This window comes from Haemaphysalis longicornis, unplaced genomic scaffold (assembly GCF_048455015.1).
Source record: "Haemaphysalis longicornis isolate Haplotype H1 unplaced genomic scaffold, Haemaphysalis longicornis Haplotype H1 scaffold_10, whole genome shotgun sequence".
Taxonomy (NCBI): Eukaryota; Metazoa; Arthropoda; class Arachnida; order Ixodida; family Ixodidae; genus Haemaphysalis; species Haemaphysalis longicornis.
In genome coordinates this window covers 53,442,304-53,462,263 of record NW_027526204.1, presented here as the reverse complement: position 1 = coordinate 53,462,263, position 19,960 = coordinate 53,442,304, and the positions used below count along the sequence as shown (strand labels likewise).

At 44.9% G+C, this 19,960-nt stretch overlaps 1 protein-coding gene across 1 annotated transcript in view; it reads right to left on the bottom strand.

The window, feature by feature from the left end:
• Positions 1-1,107: 1,107 nt before the first annotated feature.
• The window catches only part of LOC144159834 (protein Skeletor, isoforms B/C-like), a 72,785-nt gene continuing 53,932 nt past the window's right edge, over positions 1,108-19,960 (bottom strand). The window contains exon 7 of the mRNA XM_077691504.1: positions 1,108-1,202. Within this exon, the coding sequence (XP_077547630.1) occupies positions 1,108-1,202 (95 nt within the window). The remainder of the gene's footprint in view (positions 1,203-19,960) is intronic.

Sequence of the window (19,960 nt, the reverse complement as noted above, 5' to 3'; positions counted from 1 at the left end):
CGTTTTGCCGCACGAAATTTTCAGCAGGCGTCTAACCGAAAACATGTGCCATTTCTAACCGCCTTCCCTCCTGCGGTTTAACAACAACAGACGCTTTGTTGTTAAAGTCGGCAATGGCTCGGCAATTTTTGTAACTATAGGCAGTTTCTGTTATCTATGCCTGTTTATATTTGCTTGTTTGCTCACTACATGTCCAGTCTTTTTTAAGTTGACCTTCGTTGCTTTCGTTCTTTGTGCTTCTGACACGTGTTTCTTTCCTTTATTTTTTCCTTGTATTTATTCCTTTCTGTTCTATGAAATATTGTACCCACCCCCTCTTCAACGCTCTACAGGCACTGAGGTTACTGTAATAAATAAATAAATAAATAAATAAATAAGTAAATAAATAAATAAATAAATAAATAAATAAATAAATAAATAAATAAATAAATAAAAAATAAATAAATAAATAAAATGTGGCACTTTGGCACTTTGAGAACCCAACAAAGCCCGTTGCTTGTTGGAATGATACTGCTTGACGTAGCGTGCGAGAGCTGTTCGACAGCAGAATTATCTTGCGGGATGGAAACGACAAACGACGGTTCCTTGTATTTTCGGACTATTTTCCGCATGTTTTACGGACCCCGTCCGCAGCATTGTGCAACGACTCTCGGAGAGCGACGCTTCGGCTGGCAGCCAATGGGGCCTCTATTAGGCGATTTGAGCGCGCCCTAGGTTTCCACATCTTAAGAGTTTGTGGGCTGCAAGTGCATGTAGGTAAGTAAAGTTTTGCGGCGGAGCTGAGAAAAGCGGATGTGAAGATGTCATGCACTCGCATTAGTTTGCCCTGAGATTGGATGTTACTATACGCTTGTGAGAAATAGCGTTCATGCAAATAATTTGGGGATTATTGAGAGCCAGGAAATCCTTCAGAAATAAGCATGGACGTATTCACTAACTTCTAGCACGGAGACACCCATGCCATTAGGTTCTCTTTGTTGCCTACAAAACACAGGTTTGTTTGTTGTGGGAAGAGCGTCTTTTTTGTGCGACACTTTATTCAGTTATTCCGTTGTCAGTTCCTTGAGTTTTAGCGCCACGACCGTACGTGATTGTGGCGGATTCTTCTCAGCCGGCAGTGCTCGTGGCCGTTCCAGTGGCCGCGGCAGTTGCTGCACCTTCCGGCGGTCCACCGACACCGGACGGTTCAACCTTTTCGGAAGCTGAAAGTTGAAGCAAAAATAGTTGCTCAATTTTTCGTAACTACATCACTTGTCGGAACTACGTCTTTAATGGGGCGCAAGCATTACAGAATTTTGAAATTATTTGTCATGGTCGCATTGCCGCCATTGTCTACAAAATTAGATTTCTGAAATTTGAGTGTACATCTAAAATTATAAATTTGGTACCTTCGATAATTACCAATAAATCCTGATAAAATATGCATCACGCTCTTCATTTAGTAATTGTTGTTCGCGAAACCCCCAAAGCGTAATTTAAATCGAATTTGAAAATAAACGTATGAGTAAAAAATATTCCAGGCAAACAAAAATTTGCCGAGAAAACTTGCCAGTCTTTAAGCAAAAACCTTGAAGGCAGTAGCAAAACAAACAAAAAATCCTGGTAGGCGCCCCTGACTTTTCATTCAAATACGTCCAGTAGTCTTGATAAAGTCAGCTTACTAAGGTGGCTAAAGTGCCCCCACGTAGTGTTTTGAAGGATCTATGAGCCCGGCAACCACAAAACCTTTCGGTGGCCATGCCGTGGTAACTTATGCCTTTAATTTCCGCGTTTTTGTTTTTCAGTGCTTCACACGCGTTTCCATGGTTTTTTTGCGTCTTACTTCCGTGGAACGTTTTCGCTATTAAATCACTATAACGCATTTTACGACATAAAAAGTTTTATTTCTGAAGATTCCTGAAGAACATGAATCGAAAACACGCTCTTGAGGCTTGAATTCTTTCTCCTTTCGCAAAAGTTCTATTCGTCGCGTTTCCTATACCTTGTGAATTCTGGTGATGCAGGGGCTCTTTTTTTATTAAGTCTTTGAGCGGAGCAGTTTCATCATTGCAACTTTTGTTAGAGAGGGAATTCATTAAAGTTATGGAATTTTTTCATCCATAACACAGTGTCCCGCCGTTGCAGCGCTGCCGAGACGAAGGCGAAGCGACGCCAATTGAGGAACACGTGGTCCATTCGTAGTCTAAAATATCACGTACAAATATTGTGCATTTGTCTCAACTCTCCTTAGATGGGGTGACACCCTCGCTATACTTTTTTTTGCTTGGCGTGTTCGAAAGTCGTAGGGAGTAAGCTAAAAATGGAACTCCAGTAAACTCGTGAGTAACAGCAGTGTGCATGTGTGCCCGCCTGAGTTTTCTCGGGAGTGGCCATGCAAGGGTTTAGTGCAGCGACAAAAACTTCAGCTGAAATCTCTGTAAAGGCCAACTTGTTGTGTTTTGATGCAAGGTGAGAGGGAGAAAGCATCGCCCTTCTTTTAGTGCGGTTAGAGATATGCACCTATACAACGCAGCTGAGGTGGTTCGAAAGACTACACCATTCTGAGGTGCTCATTTTTTATTGCTAGCTGTTCATCATTTTATACCCGACATTCGTTTTGTGAAGGCACCAGTTGGGCTATGGATTCCATTGGAAACAGACGAGGGTACCGCTTTCCAACCTCTCTAGAGAATATTCTCCGCGGCTGTGCAGTGTTTATTCTGAATACGCGCAGAATTTCTAAGTACGTAAAAATATTTTCTGCTAAAAGAATGTAACAAATACGCTACTGTGCTAGAAATACAGAAAACGAAAACCGCTGCCGTTATAGCTTTCATCCAGGCAGTTGGACAAAACATGAAAAAAAACTGCATTCAGCAGTTCGTTCTGCCGTGCACAAAATTTTGCCCAAGTCATTCACTAACTCCATTGTGTTCTAATGCTACGCGCCGCTTCTATTATATACTGCTACTTTGTAACAATAATCACCGTTGGTTGGGAAAAGTTGTGACGCAACTGTTGGCGAGCAGGTGTGAGCACCAAGTTCATCGCTGCCAAAATACGCACATGAAATGTTTGCGTAACCGGCGAAGAGATACAAATTAGTGCTTGAATGTTCCGAAACACGTTAGGCTGCAATCATACCAGTTATAGTCGCCTTTTATTATTGGCAGATGACCTTATAGTGCTGTGGGCGCAATGTTTCTCAGTTACTTGGTGAATATCTTTTACCTACAAAATTTAAAGATGCAAAACACCTGCTTGGATTCGTAAGAAACGCGCACCACTTCTCAACAGTCCAACAAATACTCAAATTTATAAACCGTTTTTTTTATTTTTATTTCTGCAGTGTTTTCAGGCGGGTATGTTTACAACAGTTTGCGCGGTTTTATCATGCACCCGACTCCCGTCTGTGCCTTGTCGCAACGACAATCTTTGTTCTGTTGACGCCAGGACTTTTTCCTCGGCTTACGAATTTTCCGCCAATTGGTGTAAAGATACAATCAACGATGATGATGATGATGATTACGATGATGGCTATGCGGATGAAGACCCCCAGGCATAATATGGGGAGAACCCGTTTTCGACCGTGGCCTATATGACTGCCCACAGACAATAGACCTACAAACTGAGTGTTCTGTAAATTGTGCCTTTTAAAGACGATTGTCTTTCTTGGGCTACTTAAACCCAGAAATTTGGGTCTGTCTGTCTGTCTGTCTTTTTGTCTGTCCGTCTCTCTGTCTCTGAATCGATTCAGCCGCTCCGCCAAAGTAAAATACATACTGCGCGATAGTCTCATATACTCACAGCCAAATGTGAGCGTTTAAGCCCGGTTTATATGTTCATACTTTTCAAAATTGCTGAACTTGAACAAGACATTACGCCAATATAGGACTGAAAATTAATACACAAGGGATATTTGCAGTGTTTCTTTATTTGAAAAAATTCATGGATGCATGGTTTTGCGATAGCAAATGATAATCTACAGCTCCTGCAGAAAACCGCCACCTGCTGTTGCCCGCGCCTCCTCCTGGCGGCAAATGAGAAATCACGCGGAAACAGCAACGAAAGGTTCCACTAGCTCGGTTACACATTCTGCTTGGAAAGCACGTGGAGCACGGCAACGCGGTTCTATAAACCTTAAAGTCGGCCGCCGCGATTCACGGGCGTCTCTGCCGCACTGCAGCGCTGGCATCGAGGAACCCCGCATGTAGCAGTGGAACGCGGTAAACTCAAATCGCCTTGAGCAAACCTTTAGTGTGTTTACCTTGGGATGAGCGCGACAGAACAGAAACAGCATGAGATGTGAGCGGGAAACCAAAGCGGGGAATTTTCATGGCAAATGTCTACAAAGACTATCGTCTCTTGACGGCATTTGCAACGAAAGGAGCAGATACGCGACCAATTTTTTAATACGTTTTGCTCGGGAACAATGACAGGTAGTTTTGTATTTTTTCTCAGCCTAATCATGCGCCTGACGATTTATATCTTGAAAATACTTTCCACATTAAACCTCTCGCTCAATCTAGACATAAAACAAGGGGAATGTTCCTCTAGAGCAACATTTGGGGAAAGGTGGGCAAAGGAAGACGTCGGCTGATAACCAAAGTATATTGAACTTATGTAGCCAAGACAAATAGCGTTTAAACTCGCCATTTTGGCGTCTAGGCGTGCAAAGCTAACCGACGTGAAGAGAAATAAAAAAAACTTACAGCGATACCAGAACAACAAGGCTGAGGTTGCAATGCAAGCCACGATGCCGACACCCACCAGAACCGCAATCATGGTTGGGAAACCACCGCTTTCTGAAAAGGAATATGTGGATATTTGAAAGAAGGGCAATGCTAAGAGCAGAAACTTATTGTTTCGGTGGAGCAGAAAATGTCACTCATTTATGGTGTTTTGTAAAAATCTGCGGAGGTGCGTGAGGGCAATGATATTATTGAGGCATGTTTGGAGGCACCAAGAACTTAACTCTATAAGTACAAGATATTCTGAAGGTTAATTTGTGTAGAGAGTAAGGAAAATTATTTCAGTGATAACAAAAAGAATGTACACATAAGAAGAAAGGCTGAGCTCCAAAAGAATAATCAAATTTTGTAAATTGAAGCCCGCCGCACTGAGCGGTGCTTGCTTATTCTTCTAAAGAGCATAAATTCTTCAATAATCCACTGAGGTTAAGAAATTAGCCACTATAGGCATAAAATTTAGGGTAGGTAATAAGTTGGCTGTTTTTTTCGAATAAACAAGATAGCAGTAGTAGATCAAAAACAAGCTAAACGGAGCAACCACGTCAATTCTACAGGGAACACAAGAGGGGTTATAAATCTGTTATTCCTTTATACTCCTGTACCGCATGTCCTACCCATTCGCGTATGTTTTTATGTGATAGATTATATACAGAGTACGACTGACGTCAAACTATTCGCCTACGTTTACGAGTTCTATTTGATTGAAAACGCAGGAACTGTTCGAGTTGAAGGCGTATGAAGTATCTGCTTATATAGAGTCATATGTCCAGATCTACAGATGATATCAAACGTGACAAGGAAAAAAAAAGGCGGTTTGCAGTCACACACGAATAAGACGTAAGATACAAAAATCAAAGATATTCCAATTAGGAGACACTAAAATTCTGTGAAATTCTCTAAAACCTATCTTCTGTAAAACCTAGCTTCTCTAAAGCCTATCGTCATTAAAAGGACAAAGACTTCGCCATCCACTACATCGTCAGAGCTCTACAGATGTGGGGCCGATTGCCGCTTTCCGCACTAGCAATGTGATTAAAACATGTGGCCGATAATTAGGGCGGGGACACGGATACCAAATCGCTTCGGCTGTGCAATAATTTGGGCATAATTAATTAAATTACATTAAAGTGCTTTCAAGGAAGACTAGTGCAAAAAACGTTACAAAACAAAGTGGTCTTTTGTGAAGCCCTCTCGCACAATCTTTGCGCACGGCGTATCAGATGGCAAAAGCCCAGTTTTTTAAGGAGCTACGAAATGACGTTGACCACGCTACGTCGCAATGGGCGCAATTATGTTTCGCGCCACGTCACTTTCGCTAGTGTGAGATGGGCAACTTAGTGCCAAAAATAATAATATACCTACCTAAAGCAGACCAGCCGTGTTTCTTAGTTAATATTTTGATCAGCGCACATTAATGGCCCAAGATAGTTATACAAATCCTTTTGTAGAATTCGATACCCTTCCTAAAGCCTAATTCTCTGCGTGTTTACAAAGACTACTTTTGGTTTCTTCCCGCTCAATTTACACCCGCAACTGAGCTTTCTAGATGAAGTTCTGAAAGCGTATGCCGAGGTTTTCCGTGGGGCAGCCCATCACACAATATCATCCGAAAATGTCAAGTAGTTTGATTGATCCCTGACATCAGCAACCCCGAATTCCCCAGTGCAGCTTGCGACGAAGACCTTTTTGCAAATTGTAAATAATTTTTTTTGTTTTCTTCGGCATCGTTTATGTCCACGATATAGAAAAAAATACTAGTTCTTGTAGGAAGAAAATCAGTTGCCAGGATACCCCAAATGTGTGAGTTCCAAAAATAAACCATACCGGCCCTGCCCTGTTCACCAAGTCATCATAAACTATAAATCACACAGATGACTCAATTCAACAAATATATATTGTTCAACAATATAAATGAACAAGACAGGTCAAGTTTCGAAAATAACCGCTGGAAAACTATTTTAAGCATGTGCAAACGTCCTCTACAGCGCAGTTATGCTATCTTTGAAGTGTTAATTGGAACAGTCTTAGTCTGTGCACGTAACGTAGCCGCGCCCTACATTGTGCTAAAAAAACAATGATCCTCCATAAGGCAAACTGTTTTTTTAAAAAATACCTTTACCAACATGAGAAAGATACTTATGCACATTTATTATCGCAATTCTATATCCTGTAATAGAGGCGACAAATGGTGCCTATTTCAACGGTTACTTGCCTTCGCTCTTATCACTGTCCGGCGATGAAGGTCTCGATGCAGGTGGTGACGGAGGATTAGGTGAACGCTTCGGGCGAGTTGGAGCTTGCGTCGCTTTAGTAGCAGTGGTAGCAGAAGTAGTACGTTTACCGGGCTCCCAGTCGTACCAAGGTAGACTTTCCGCAATGCTTTTTGAGATCTCCACATCCCCGAGATTCCTCTTATCCGCAAAACTGTACACTGTGAACCACTTGTAGTCGTTCCAGTGTTTCATTTGCGGAAGCCGAAGTGTCACAGTCTTGCCGGTATACTCGGCCAGTTGTTCAAGGCTACACACCAAAAACAAAACCATTTATAAATGGCATTCCCTGATCATCTACCGCAATTTCGGTAAGGAGTAGGTGTCATGCTCTGGTGTTACGGATACCATAGCAAAGACCTATACACAATATCAAATATTTCGTCAAAAACCTTAACTAATACGCATGGTGACGACGAAGCCTGTTGATTCAATCCCCCACCAATACACACTTCCTCAGACAAGATCACGTCCAACCCACATCACGGATACCGTACTGCATTCCCTCGATGGTGCCAGTTTGCCATTTCCAATGCAATATTCAGTAGATCGCAAAGGTGAGTACAACTAGACGCTAGTCCCCACTTAAGAGCTATTTGCACTAGAGGGGGTTTTGTGGCATAGCCGACACGCTTTCCATATATTTGATTGTGCGATAGCTCCCAGACGCTCCGCTAGCGTCTTTCTGGTGTATTGTTTGAACGCAGGACGGCGTTTACCGTTTAATGAAATGCTGACAGCATTTACAGTATCCACGCCCCTGAAAAACGTGGACGACACACACCACACCCGACAGGAGGCAGGCTCCTCCAAAGGTTGTCCTCTTAATCTTTTCTGTCAGACATATCCAGCAGCGCGGAGGCACCGACTCGGCTTTGAGTGTTAACGAGAACGAATGTGACCCGTTGAGCACCTTGAGACGAACTCTTCTAGCTTTGCCTGTGTCGGTGAAATCCATCCAAGAGTTCCAAAACGGATGGGTTGAGCGTACATCATTACACGACAAGCAACTCCCGCCCTTATCCAAGCTCCTGGAGGTGCCCAGGAAGAAAACCTTAATCCAGGTTCTCTCTGTCCACACGTGAAAGCTTGGTTTCCCGGAGTATTTTTTGAGCAGATAAGGGCAGCAAAAGCCGTGATTGTACTTTGTATGAGAGGAAAACGCAAAATAGATACTGACGAAATTAAGCAGCTGCGCGGGCAAGGGGGAGACACGATTTAGGTCACAGAATAGTCGAGTTTTGCTGTGGAAAGAGCGCGGCCGCAATCAGTGTAACCCGTTGTCGCCCTCCTTGACGCTGTTCTAACAAAGCTTTGAGCCAGTACTTAGTGGCATGAGTGCGCAGGTTTGTATGAGGCACAGGCTCAAACCGGTGTAGGTGGTTTCATGAGAACCAGATATCTGTCAAGAATGCGCGACAGTTTTTGCAAAAAATTCTTGCACCATCTTTTTGAAGAGGTCGTTGAGAAAGGGCTCCATAATACTATGAAACGTATAAAGTCGGAAAACGTTATAGTGACCGAAAAGCGGTGCTTGTGTGCGTGATAAGTAGTGCGTAGAAAGTAGCAACGCTTTCCAAGTATAATACGCCAAGGCTGAATCAAAATATTAACATGGGAGCAAACAGTGGATTCAAACGCATCGTGTTCATCGCCCAAAAGTCACTCTTGCAAATTCATACTAAACTACCAATTTTTGGACATCGTTTCAAAGTACAGGTTATTCAGCCAAAGGCCGGTTAACACGCTGATAAATGAATAGTGACGTCTTCTTAAAAGCAGTTAAAAATATTAATGGCTGAAAGATACGATCTTTTGTTGTGGCATAACGATGGAGAGGAATGATTAATTCATTGCTTGATTCATTGATTAAGTGATTGGTTGTGTGGTTCAATGGGCCGTAACTACACAGGTTGAGGCAGGCTATAGTCGAGGATTCCCGAATAATTTTGACCATGTGGTAATATTTACCGCACGCCCAAATCTGGAACAAAGGAACGTTCTTGCCTTTCGTCTCTATAAAAAAATTCGCGCCAATCAACCCGGCGAATGTGGTTGGAAAGCAAAGCTTCAAACAGCGCCCACAACGTTTACCCATTCGAGAGTCACTTGAATAAACTCACGTGGCCTAACACATAGGGAATATAGAGAGAAGTTACATGCACTTAACCACACTCTTTATTAATTCATAGAGATTTTCTTTGCTATGGGTAACTGAATGTATTATGCATGAACGGTGATTCTATTGGTGTAGCACATGAATGGAAACTTTTTTTTTATAAAATATAGGTAGCTCAAACCGGTATTACACGATCTAATTTCTCCGTCTGTGCCGCCGTCGACGCAGGCGACGAGATCGGCGCAGACACGGAGGACAAAGAGGCGGAGATGGTGGAGAGGAAATACCTTTATTGAGATTTCTCAATGGCCTCTTAAGTAGGCGGCGCTGTGGAGTGGTTCCTTCACTGAAGCGCAGTGCAGTCCACGCCGCCTCTGCTCTGTCCAACAGCTGACGCTGGGTACGCAGAGAGGGGTTAAACAGCAGTATTTCCCATTGCTCTTGTTGGGAAGATGACGGAAAGAGAGGAGGATGCTCAGGGCTAACGTCGCACACCTCAATTATGCAGGGGAGTGTTCCTACTTCTGAGAAAAATTACACTCAGCATTGTAGAGATTCGGGTGCATTAAGTGAAGACGCGTTGGGTGTGGGAAGGAGCCGCATTGTATGAGCAGTAGGGTAATTTGTTCTCCAGAAAGGTCAGGTTAGGCAACGGTAGAGTCTGTCTCTATAGATGATAATGCTGGGTTAGGTCCCTGATCCTGACAAGCCGTTGACTGTCTTCGTGCAGCTCCAACCACAGGTAAAAACGCTGGCTCGTTGGTGGGTGTATTCGTTGCCCTCCATGGAAGCGCGAGCGGGCGTCCATATGAGCTGAATGGAACCGGTTGGGGAAAGGTTTTTTGCACACGCAGTGGCGCTCGGGGACCCCCACCTGGACTGGCAATTCCGGTAGGCTTGTTGGGAATTTATATCTACCTTCCGAACCCCTGGTTAAGTGAGAGCCTAGGCTATAGCTACCCCTCCTGCTGCCGTCATGTCTTGGGTCTTATGTGAGGCGCACGCAAGGAGGTTGGTTCTGGAGGTAGCCACTATGATGGCGAATTGCTTCCCTCGACGTTCGGAGGCCTCTGGGTAGATAACTGCGTGACCACTTCAGTCGGTATTGTTAGCGACCGTCGTCATGTGAAGGGTTCATATTTTTCAGCAGAGGGAGCCCCTTCAGTTCTTGTCGCCAAGAATCCGGGAGTACATCACACGGAGTGACGTTCTGTGCTGCCCAGTCACTCTAGTTATGGATGCGGCGCACCACTATAGTGCTGCTCAATCAGAGTTTCTGGTTAGCAAGATGGCCTTCTATCAGCTCATCCAGTGTGTTGTGGAGCCCGATCCTAAGTAGTCTCTCTGTGGACGCACACGCAGGAATACCTAAGGCCTGCTCAACCACCTTTCTACATATATCAAACATCTTTATGTCCTTCCCATGCAGAAGACAGGGCGGCTACGTAAGTTACTCTCGAGAGGACAAAAGCTTGAATTGATCGAAACTAATCTGTTTCCTTGAGGTCTCGCTTGGTGGCAACTCTCCTGATCATGTGCATGATTTGATTGATGCTTTGTTTGAGGCACAAAAAAGATACTTCACTCCTGGTGTTTGCCCGGAGATGTAGGCCGATGATCTTGATCCGGGGCCATGGAATATTGGCCTGGGGCCATCGAGGAGTATTTGAATGCCTTACTTGATGTGTCATTTGGCGTGACGGCGGAAGACAAGGATGTCTGATTTTTGAGGTGCACACTGGAGCTCACAGGCTTTAGTACGCTCGCGTACTAGATGGGAGATTCCATGCGTTCGTGTGAGCTTCCTTCATTTTTGAATCTCCTATTGCAACTTGCATGTGCAAGTTGCGAACACGGCCGCTAAACATGCCGTGGGCCGAGAGCACAGCGATGTGACTGGTCGCCTGATGCTATCACATGGTATTCAGCTAGAATGGTGGGGGTAAAGCAGCAGATGTGCTTGGTGAGTTCAGCACTTCTCTTCCTGTCTCCGCGTGGCCTCGTAGCTTAATCGGTAAGGCAACGGGCTCTCACTGTGTTCCTCAATTATTTCCAGAATCGATTCCTGGCGGTGCCAGTAATTTGTTTTTACTTGTTCGCGCGAGTTTTCTTTTGACCCCAACGGTCGCGAAAGAACCCTTGGGGGCTAGAGTTAAAAAGCTTTGCTTTAAAAAGCGGCAGCCGCGGCCGGGAATCCTGCCTGCGTCCTTGACCTCAGCATTCTAGGAAGACGTAAAGCAATCAAAGTACTCAAGTACTATCGTTATTTTTCAGCAAGACGACTAGTTATGCCCACGCGCTTCAAAGGGCTTAAAAATTCCTTGCTAGAGCATCAATGGGCCTTCAGTGCGTGTCGCTTTGTACCCAGCAGGCGAGGCAATGTTCGGGCAGCGGTGTATAGGTGCGGCACCTCAAACGACGATTCGGTGATTTACCAATGACGTGCAGTCCATGCCGCGTTGACCAAAGTCTTAAACATCTCACTACCGCAGCAAGTGGTAGAGGAGGTCTGGTATTTTATGCGGCGTGATATCTTCCACAACCATGTCTTCACATTGGCTCTCAAGTGGTGAAGTGCCCACTTTACCTTCCACCAAAAGCTGCGAGTATAAGCCGTAGTTTGATACCAAAAATTCAGACACCAAAAGTGCAGACTTGTAGAAGACGAATGCCAGGCCGATGCTTTTTGGTGTTATTTGATGGGATAAACTAAAGTTTAGGAGCGGGAGTTCAACCTGGCTTTTTTTACTTCACAGTGGTAGAACAAGCAGGGCGCAATATCCAGAGGGCACAGGTGTACAAGAAGACAGTTGAGAGCATGTGGCCGGCTTAGGCAATTAGCGCCAGACCGCCATTCGTCTTTTACGGAAATAAACACGCTTACGTACAACAGCAGACAAAGGAATAATTTCTGTTTCCACACGTCCGGTAGTTCCCCCTGTAAAGGATACATGTTTCGAGAAAATATCCAAATCATAAGCATCGCGCGTGTGCGGCGATAGCGTTCGTTAAACAAACACAATATTTCTGCTCCGCCGTATGCAGGCACGTGGTGCATACTCCACGAATGGTGGACTTTCCACCGCCAGCTACTCGTAGCAGAGGAGATAGGCAGAATTTGGGCATTTCTTGAGTTCACAGCTTCGCAGCTTATATACGGACCTGTGCGGTCTAGAATAAACAAAACCGGAAACAAATAAGCCATTAAATTCTCAGCAATACTCTTCCATCTTGCATATTGCAAATGTGGAGAATACCTGTTATTGTCTTTTATGCGACACAGTTTTCTGAACAAAAGCATTGCTCGGGATTTAGAAGCAATGTGGCGAATCTCGCCAGAGCGCGCCTAACGCCACTAGGGGAAGGCGATCAGCTATGTACGATACCTTCAATGGCGGCGAGTGTGTTCCTGAGAACTTTGGGACAAGAAGGAGGTCAGGAACTAGTATGCCATCGGCTCTCATTAAAGATGCCATTTTTTATTGGAAGAGACCAATGGCGCCCACATTATAGGGAGACGTGGCGGCTCACACAGCCACTTTAAAAGCAGGTTAGGCATTAGTACAGCGTTCTTTATTCGCCTCGATCGCAGTAGCAGAGACGCGTTCATTGGTTAAAATAGCCATAGTACTCGACAGGTCCGCATGGGGGATACATGCAGCGGCGGCAAATTTGTATAAATTGTAAAACTGTTTGAGGAAAAAAACTCTGACCGATGCTTTAGGGTGGCCCTAACAGTCGCGTGCTAGGCTGTAGTAAGGGTCAGATTATATAGCCTCGACTGTGCGGCGGCTAATAACATTCATAAAGGTAGTGGGATCTGCCCTTTATACAAATTGGGAATTTGGAAGTCAACAGACGTGAAGGTTAAACCGCGATAACAAGCCGCGCTATGTCCTTCGCCATAGGCAGGATTTCAGCTTGCTGGGAACGATCCCGATCAGTGAATATTTTGTGCATCGATATTCAGTGTTAAAAATAGAGTGAATTGATGGTGAGTGCCTCCAGACTGTGTTTCGTTGCGATGACAGTGGACATAATGAGGTCAATCTTCGAGCTCATATCAAGTTCGTCTGTTATGAATGGCACATACTCTTCGAAGCGAGTTTATGTATAAGACAGTGAGAGGGGGACAGCAAGAAAGGAATAATGTTTTATTGTAATTCAGAAAGGGTAAAAAAGTAGCATGGAGCATCCCGAGATTTGGCGGCATCCATCGATGCTTCTGCTTACGGCTTCGTGAAAGAAGTCACTCAGTAATGTTGCTGCTCGTCTATTGTAGATACTTAGGTGCACTGGGGCGTTTCCAAAGAATGCGGTTTTGGTCATTGTTAAGTTTTCATTAAAAACCTGGTGGTATGTTTACCATAACTGCATAAGCGTAGCCTGCCTTGCATTTTGATAGTTCTGGCTTCTCCTGTCGATAGAAGGTTTGCTGCTGTCTGGTTGAGGTTCTGGCAATAAACGCTATTCTATAGGGCGAAGTTGTGAGTGAATTGCTTCGTCGGATGAAGGATTTTGGCAGTTGTTGCTGGGAGACCAGGTTTATGTGTCGCGGACGAGGTGATTAGCCTTTCCGTTGACCACTACTTCGCCATAGACAAGAATCCAGGAAAGCTTCACTGTTCGTTGAATATCTTCATAGGCGTGCCGCCGAGAAGGGTGTATAACAGGACTCCGACAGACGACATTGCCACCTGCATTCGATAAGACAAGGAGGGGGGCTGCCTGGGAGAGGTGAAACACCGCTTTGTCAATAGCGTATATTTCCGCTTGTGCTGAGCTGTACTTTGTGGCCTTGAAAAATAAACAAAATCTGTTTAGTGCGCTGAAAACGTTTTCCGAGGGGCCCGTGTATACACGCATTTCAAAAAGTCCTCTTTGTGATTGTCTGTGTAAGTATTTATCCTTCATTCCTCCTCGTTCGGCCTACCTAGTGGGATCCACATTACTGGGAATGGGTGCCATCTGTAATTGTTGCCTGTCCGTTGGCTCAAACTTGCAGTACGTGTCCCCGGTTGCTTGCGAATAATACGCGGCCGATCGCAAGTGTTGGAACCCGCCTTTCTTTGCCACAGTCTCCTAATTTGGTATTATGTGTGGACTGATACGATTTCCTCTACTGCACCTCTGATGCCCATAACCGTTATCGTTTTTTAGTGGCGAGTATAGGTAGCCATAAGGGCAACTTTACTGCTTTTCTCATTATGGTATCCAATTTGCGCCGTTGGGTTTTGTTAACCTTTTTATAAAAATGTCGCATCTTAAGCCAGATAGGATGAACGCTTTTTTGAGTCGCAGTAAGCCGCTTTCCTTAGGGTGCCTCTGCCTGAGTTGCGTTGGAGCCTCGTCTCAGGAGCTCGAGTAACTGTTCTCCCTGTTTGAGAATCCAGTTGAATGTGCTCTTGGTCCCACGACTCTTCTGGAATTGTCTGGCGAATTATCTTAAGTCTGCTGGGTGGGGATGATCGTGCCCTGAGGCATAAAATGAAGGGTAGCTCCCAACTTATGCCGGTAGTCCCGAGTATTTCGTATTTTCCTTGGAGTATGTCATGCCTATTGTTTTGGGTGCTTCTTTGGTTTTATTGAGTGCCTCTTGAAGTTGTGCTTGAATATATCCGGGGAAATTTGTGTTGATTCACATACTGATGTTAAATGCGTAGAAAAGGTGACTTACGTCTTACACCTGTTCCAGCGCCCTTTCAATCCTAAGAACTACACGTTGAACACAATGGGAGATAGTACGGCGCCCTTTGGTATTCCTGGTTACGGGTGGGGGTACGGTGGTGTCGAATGTTCACCACTGGAAACCACTAAGGAACGTCCTCGTAATACCTGATGAGTCGCACATGCTGGATCCACAATCGGTTGCAGTTACTCCTCTAATATGGCGTCGTGGTTCACGCAATAGAATGTCCTCTTGAGGTGGTCTGCGAGTGAAGCGTTGAGTTGCGCCATGCTGTTTCCGCCGAAATTTATTCATTGAATACTTGGCCGTGCACCAGACGCATGTTCTTGCTTCAGGGCAATACTTTAGTTAACATGCTTTCCAGACAACGTATTTGATTTTTGTTTGCCACTTTTCAGCTTCCCAGATATTACTCGCGAGGTTTAAACCACACCTGCGTCGTTGTATTGTATTAAATGTTTTTTTTGTGGCTACCCACACACTCGTTCAGACTAAGCAAGTGCTTTATCTCAACGTCATCCACGCCGAAGATACAACCGGGATCCTAGGGTGGGGCAGCACAAAAGGCTGTCGTGAGAAAGAAATGTAGGGGAAAGCTGTTGCCTACCGTCATTCCGGGCTGAAGGCGAAAGAAAGCACCCACTGCGAAGCTGTTTGTGGATGCTGATCTCGGCACCCGCAGGTAAAACTATAGCATAGCGGGAACAAGCTATTATTAAATTTATTATCTTATTTAAATTATGTAACCTATTAAATTTATTATCTTATTATCTTTATTAAAGTTAAATTATCAACAGTGCCTTATATTATAAAAAGAAATCAAATAGCAGTATACGTAATAAAGACCAAGCTTCTTATCCCTTACTGATTTGTCTTTGTCTGCCCGCATATTTTTGTGACCGTATAACCTCTTTCCAGATCACTTGTTACCGCGCCTTAAATGGATGATCTTTTTTATACATTCCCACTCTTTTACTCTCTTGGGGCCCTCATTGATAGGTTGAGCTCCGCTTGCAATCGTTTTTTGCAAAGTCTAGTAACTACAAGGCTAAATTATAAGTTTAGTGGAACACAAAATCACGCCCATCTTCCCGCCAGAAGAACCCTAATGTGATGCGACGCATCGGGGGGGGGGTGGGGGGTTCAATTGGTGCTTCCATTGGGTTGATTCTCTAAATCGCGTGAAACGTGCTGTGAACTCGTAGGATGCATTCGCTGAAAGGACGGTCGCTTCCATCACGTCTTCATCGGAAGAATGAAGTCAAGCATGGAGTCGTCAAGCAAAGTCACGCGGAGTGGAACGACAGCGAGCGATGACTGAACCGCCGCAGCGCGCTACCCGCTTTATATTTACAGCGCCTGAAGGAGAGAAAACACCGGAGAGAGTCGCGCATGCGCGCACTTGCGCGCCGGAGCAGAAGCGAGCGGAGGGAAGCACGCGTGCGGAGCTGCTGATAATGAGACGGAGTGAGAGTGTTGCGCCAGCGGTCGAAGAGAAGAACGGGGGAGAGTTGCACATGCGCTGGTCGTGTGCGGACGCCGACGTCGCAGAAGGGACATACCCCAGAGCAAGAGATGCATGGCATCTAAAAATGTTGTTGTTCCTGGTGGTCATATTTTCTTGCTTCTTATTGTGACAGTTCAACCCTTGTCCACAACTGCAGCCTAAGTATTTATAACGAGGTATTGAGCAGAGAAATGGTTACAAAGCAGACAAACCGGTCATGTAACAGAGGTATAAGTGTCCTTAGGTTGTCAATAATAGAGCTGAGTAGCTGCCTACTTATGATTTTCTCCTCGAAATGACTCGCATCTGACATCCCTCCTTGCGCCTCTAAACCTCAGCTACGGACCACACATGAGCTATACGTCGTTTTCATCAGGAAAGATGACAAATAACGGGGTCGACATATTTTCAGATGCCGCACTGCGCGGCACTATGCCCGCTATAAAGTGGAGATCCCCGGATGCCCCGGTGAAAATGGTTGCAGTTATAGGATGTAGACGAAGAAGAAATAGGCGGGTGTAGTCGCTCGTGGCTCACAACCTTGATAAATCTCCCGCAGCACAACATTAAAAAGTTCGATTTAACGCGGACTCTAGCATGGCCATTAAGAATATCAAGAATACCTTCAGCATAACTACCCTCAGAGATATGTATCATATCTCAGACAGTAATCTCGATGTCATCCCCATCCACATGGTATGGTACTTTCACACATGCCCCGTGCGCACCGGGGGCGCAACGCTGATAACTCCTTCCCAGACAGGCTAGACAGATCTCCACTAGATGGCAGTGTCTTCCGCCCTCTTGCCGCACCATCCTCAAACTTCTTTTTTTAAAATGGTACTGGCAGAAATGCATGGAACCCTACGGAATGCCCATCTGGTGGCCTTCTAAGAACAACCAAATACAATCACCACGACGGGCGACGTTAAAGATAGTACGACCTGTGCTGACATGCACTGACCCATAGGGCGAACAAAAGTTGGCAAACGAAGCACGTTTCAACCTCCAGTGCTGCCCGTATTGTAAAATTACGCGCTCCTGGTTTTTGTTAAGTCATCTCCAACAGCGTTTATTTCCGCACTGGTAACCAGAGAGTATTTAACTGTCTTTTAAGAGTAAAAAAACACACTTACAACGAGTGGCGCAGATCCATCTCAAAGAGAAACAATATTTGGATATACACTAATGGGTGATCTATGGCGTACATATTAACCCTAATAAAGTATGAGCTATTGAGTCACTGGGAAATGGTAATGTGACTGAATCCTCAAGCTTCGGACATACCACATGTTTTAACTATGGCAGTTTTCCATCATTAGTTTCTATATTTCACTCTTCTTTACTGGCAGAAGTGCCTTCTTATCATTGCATAACGTTTTACTCAATCATCTTCGTGGCCTTCGTAGCGACTTTGTTTACGTGTATTTCTTACTAAGAGGTATCCAACAAAACTTCTGTGTTCTTTTCTTACTCATCTCTTTCGGTCTGGTGCAGGATACCTATTACGCAGGCGTTTTTTGTCCTCACATCTGGTGAACTCCTAACCAACGATTTTAGTGTTTGACTGGTGCTATGTACACGAACACACAAGTGCATCAGTAACCAGCAACACTCTTAGGAAGATGTAAAATCACCTGGCCTAGTATAAGCAAGCAGTCAATATTGATACAAATATGCGGTACCTTGTGACGGTCGGAAAACCTAAAGGAACGGTTGGTTCTTAACAACGCTCATGAAGATCTGCGAGGGAAAAGCGAGTGTCCCTTTGCAAACAACAGGAAGTTCTTTTTCTGGAAGTGCCAGCTTTTCAGAAAAACCGTAAAGAGTATTACAGCGACAAAAAAAATTCATAGTAGTGTTTTTGACGGATTCCGGCAGCATAGAAAGAGTTAAGGCTAAAACAAGGGCGACGGATAAGAGCTGTAGACCATGAGTTTCGCGAATTATCATTTGCTTACTGCCAGTGTCAGTAATCCATCACAAACGCTGTAACTATATACACGACTATCGAATATACTGTTCCGCTCGGCACCAGTTATTATATAAATCAAGTTTACAAATGAAGCGGCTCCAGCAATGTTTATGTATTAGGCATTTGTTAAGTAAAAGTATCATGATACGCGTATTGTTTTATAGAAACCAATCCGCACATCAATAAAGCAAACAACGGTTGCCAGAAACCAAGTAGGAACGCTGGTTTTAAGTAATCAATAAAAAATTTTCACTAATCAACGGGCTCCGATTGAAACCATCTACCTGTTTTTGCATACATCACACTTGACTTTCGGACCAGCAACAAACCTATTACAGTACAGCTTCTTAGGCCGAGCGTTATCTGCTCGTTGCACCGAAAAACTTCGCGGACCAATGACCTCACAGCGCATCGCCTAGCAAACTCGGGGGCCTCTGTGCGTAGCTGCGCGCACATTTGGCAGCCTAGGAATCACTCGAAATGCTGCAAAATCGGTAACGATAGCTTGTGTTGGGCGCTGCGTGCGGCATACGCAAACGTACTTGCCGTTCTCGTCGAGAAGCAATGTCAAGTTATCCATCGTGGTGTTCTTTTCCGGCCCCACAGCGAAGTAAACGTCTGCAAAAGACAGCAGATCAGCAGACAGCAGATCAGATCAATGTTGCCCATTGCCTCGACCAGACCTGCATTGATAACACTATGCCAATATTACAAACCGGCTTTTAAGGTGGCAACCTCCCATATCAGCCTGCAAAAAATGCAGCCAGCGTTGCAAAAAAAGGCAGCATCTTCACTCCGTGGATGATGGTGAGGGTGAGGAGTACGCAGACTCGAAATGATATCCAAGTTCCACCCTGATTGACATCTGATTTGCGCCCCGACAGTCATTCTATCTCAGCGGTGAGTTGCACCTTGGTTATTCCCTAAATGAAACTGCGACTCACAGCTCAAATCGGATTTCGCTTGACTTTTCTTGATAGTGGTGAGCGCTCGGACGGATGCGGACCGACAGTGGGAGGTAGCAAGTTACTTTGCAACGTTACAGGTGAGGGAGTAAGCCTGTGACCCTCAGGTACTAACTCACGGTCGTAGGTAATGGGTATGAATGGCCTAGCAGACGCAAGCTCGAATCCCGCTGGTGCCTGGATGAGTCTGCGATTGTACATGCTATACCCAGGGGCGCTGACGGACATTCTGCGGTCCTAGGGTACTCCGCACTTCAAAAATGTTCTGTCGGGACAGACCGTTGTCTGGTGCTGCTAAACGTAACCCCAACTCCCCCGAGTCTTTTCCCTCGAAGAGCGATGTCTGATTGGTCGCGTAAAATGCTGCGTTTACACCAATAAACAATGGTACCGATGAACTACCACTAATACTAGCCAGCGACGTGATTTTATTAGACCGGCTCCATTTTTATGAAAACTTCAACGTACACAAGGAAAGTACACTGCTACCTTACGTGCCGCCTCGACAAGCCCTATATTTTTCATTATTGCCATTCATTCAACCATTGGGAGGCTATCTAGGATTCTGCTTTCAATGTGCAGTTTCGCTTTCCGTGAAGCTCGTCTATGCATATGAAACACCTCTCAGAAGAGGCGTTTGTATAAAGCAGACGAAACGGATCATTCTGTGTCTTGAAGCGCCGTTATTCTTGCCCGATAGCAGCA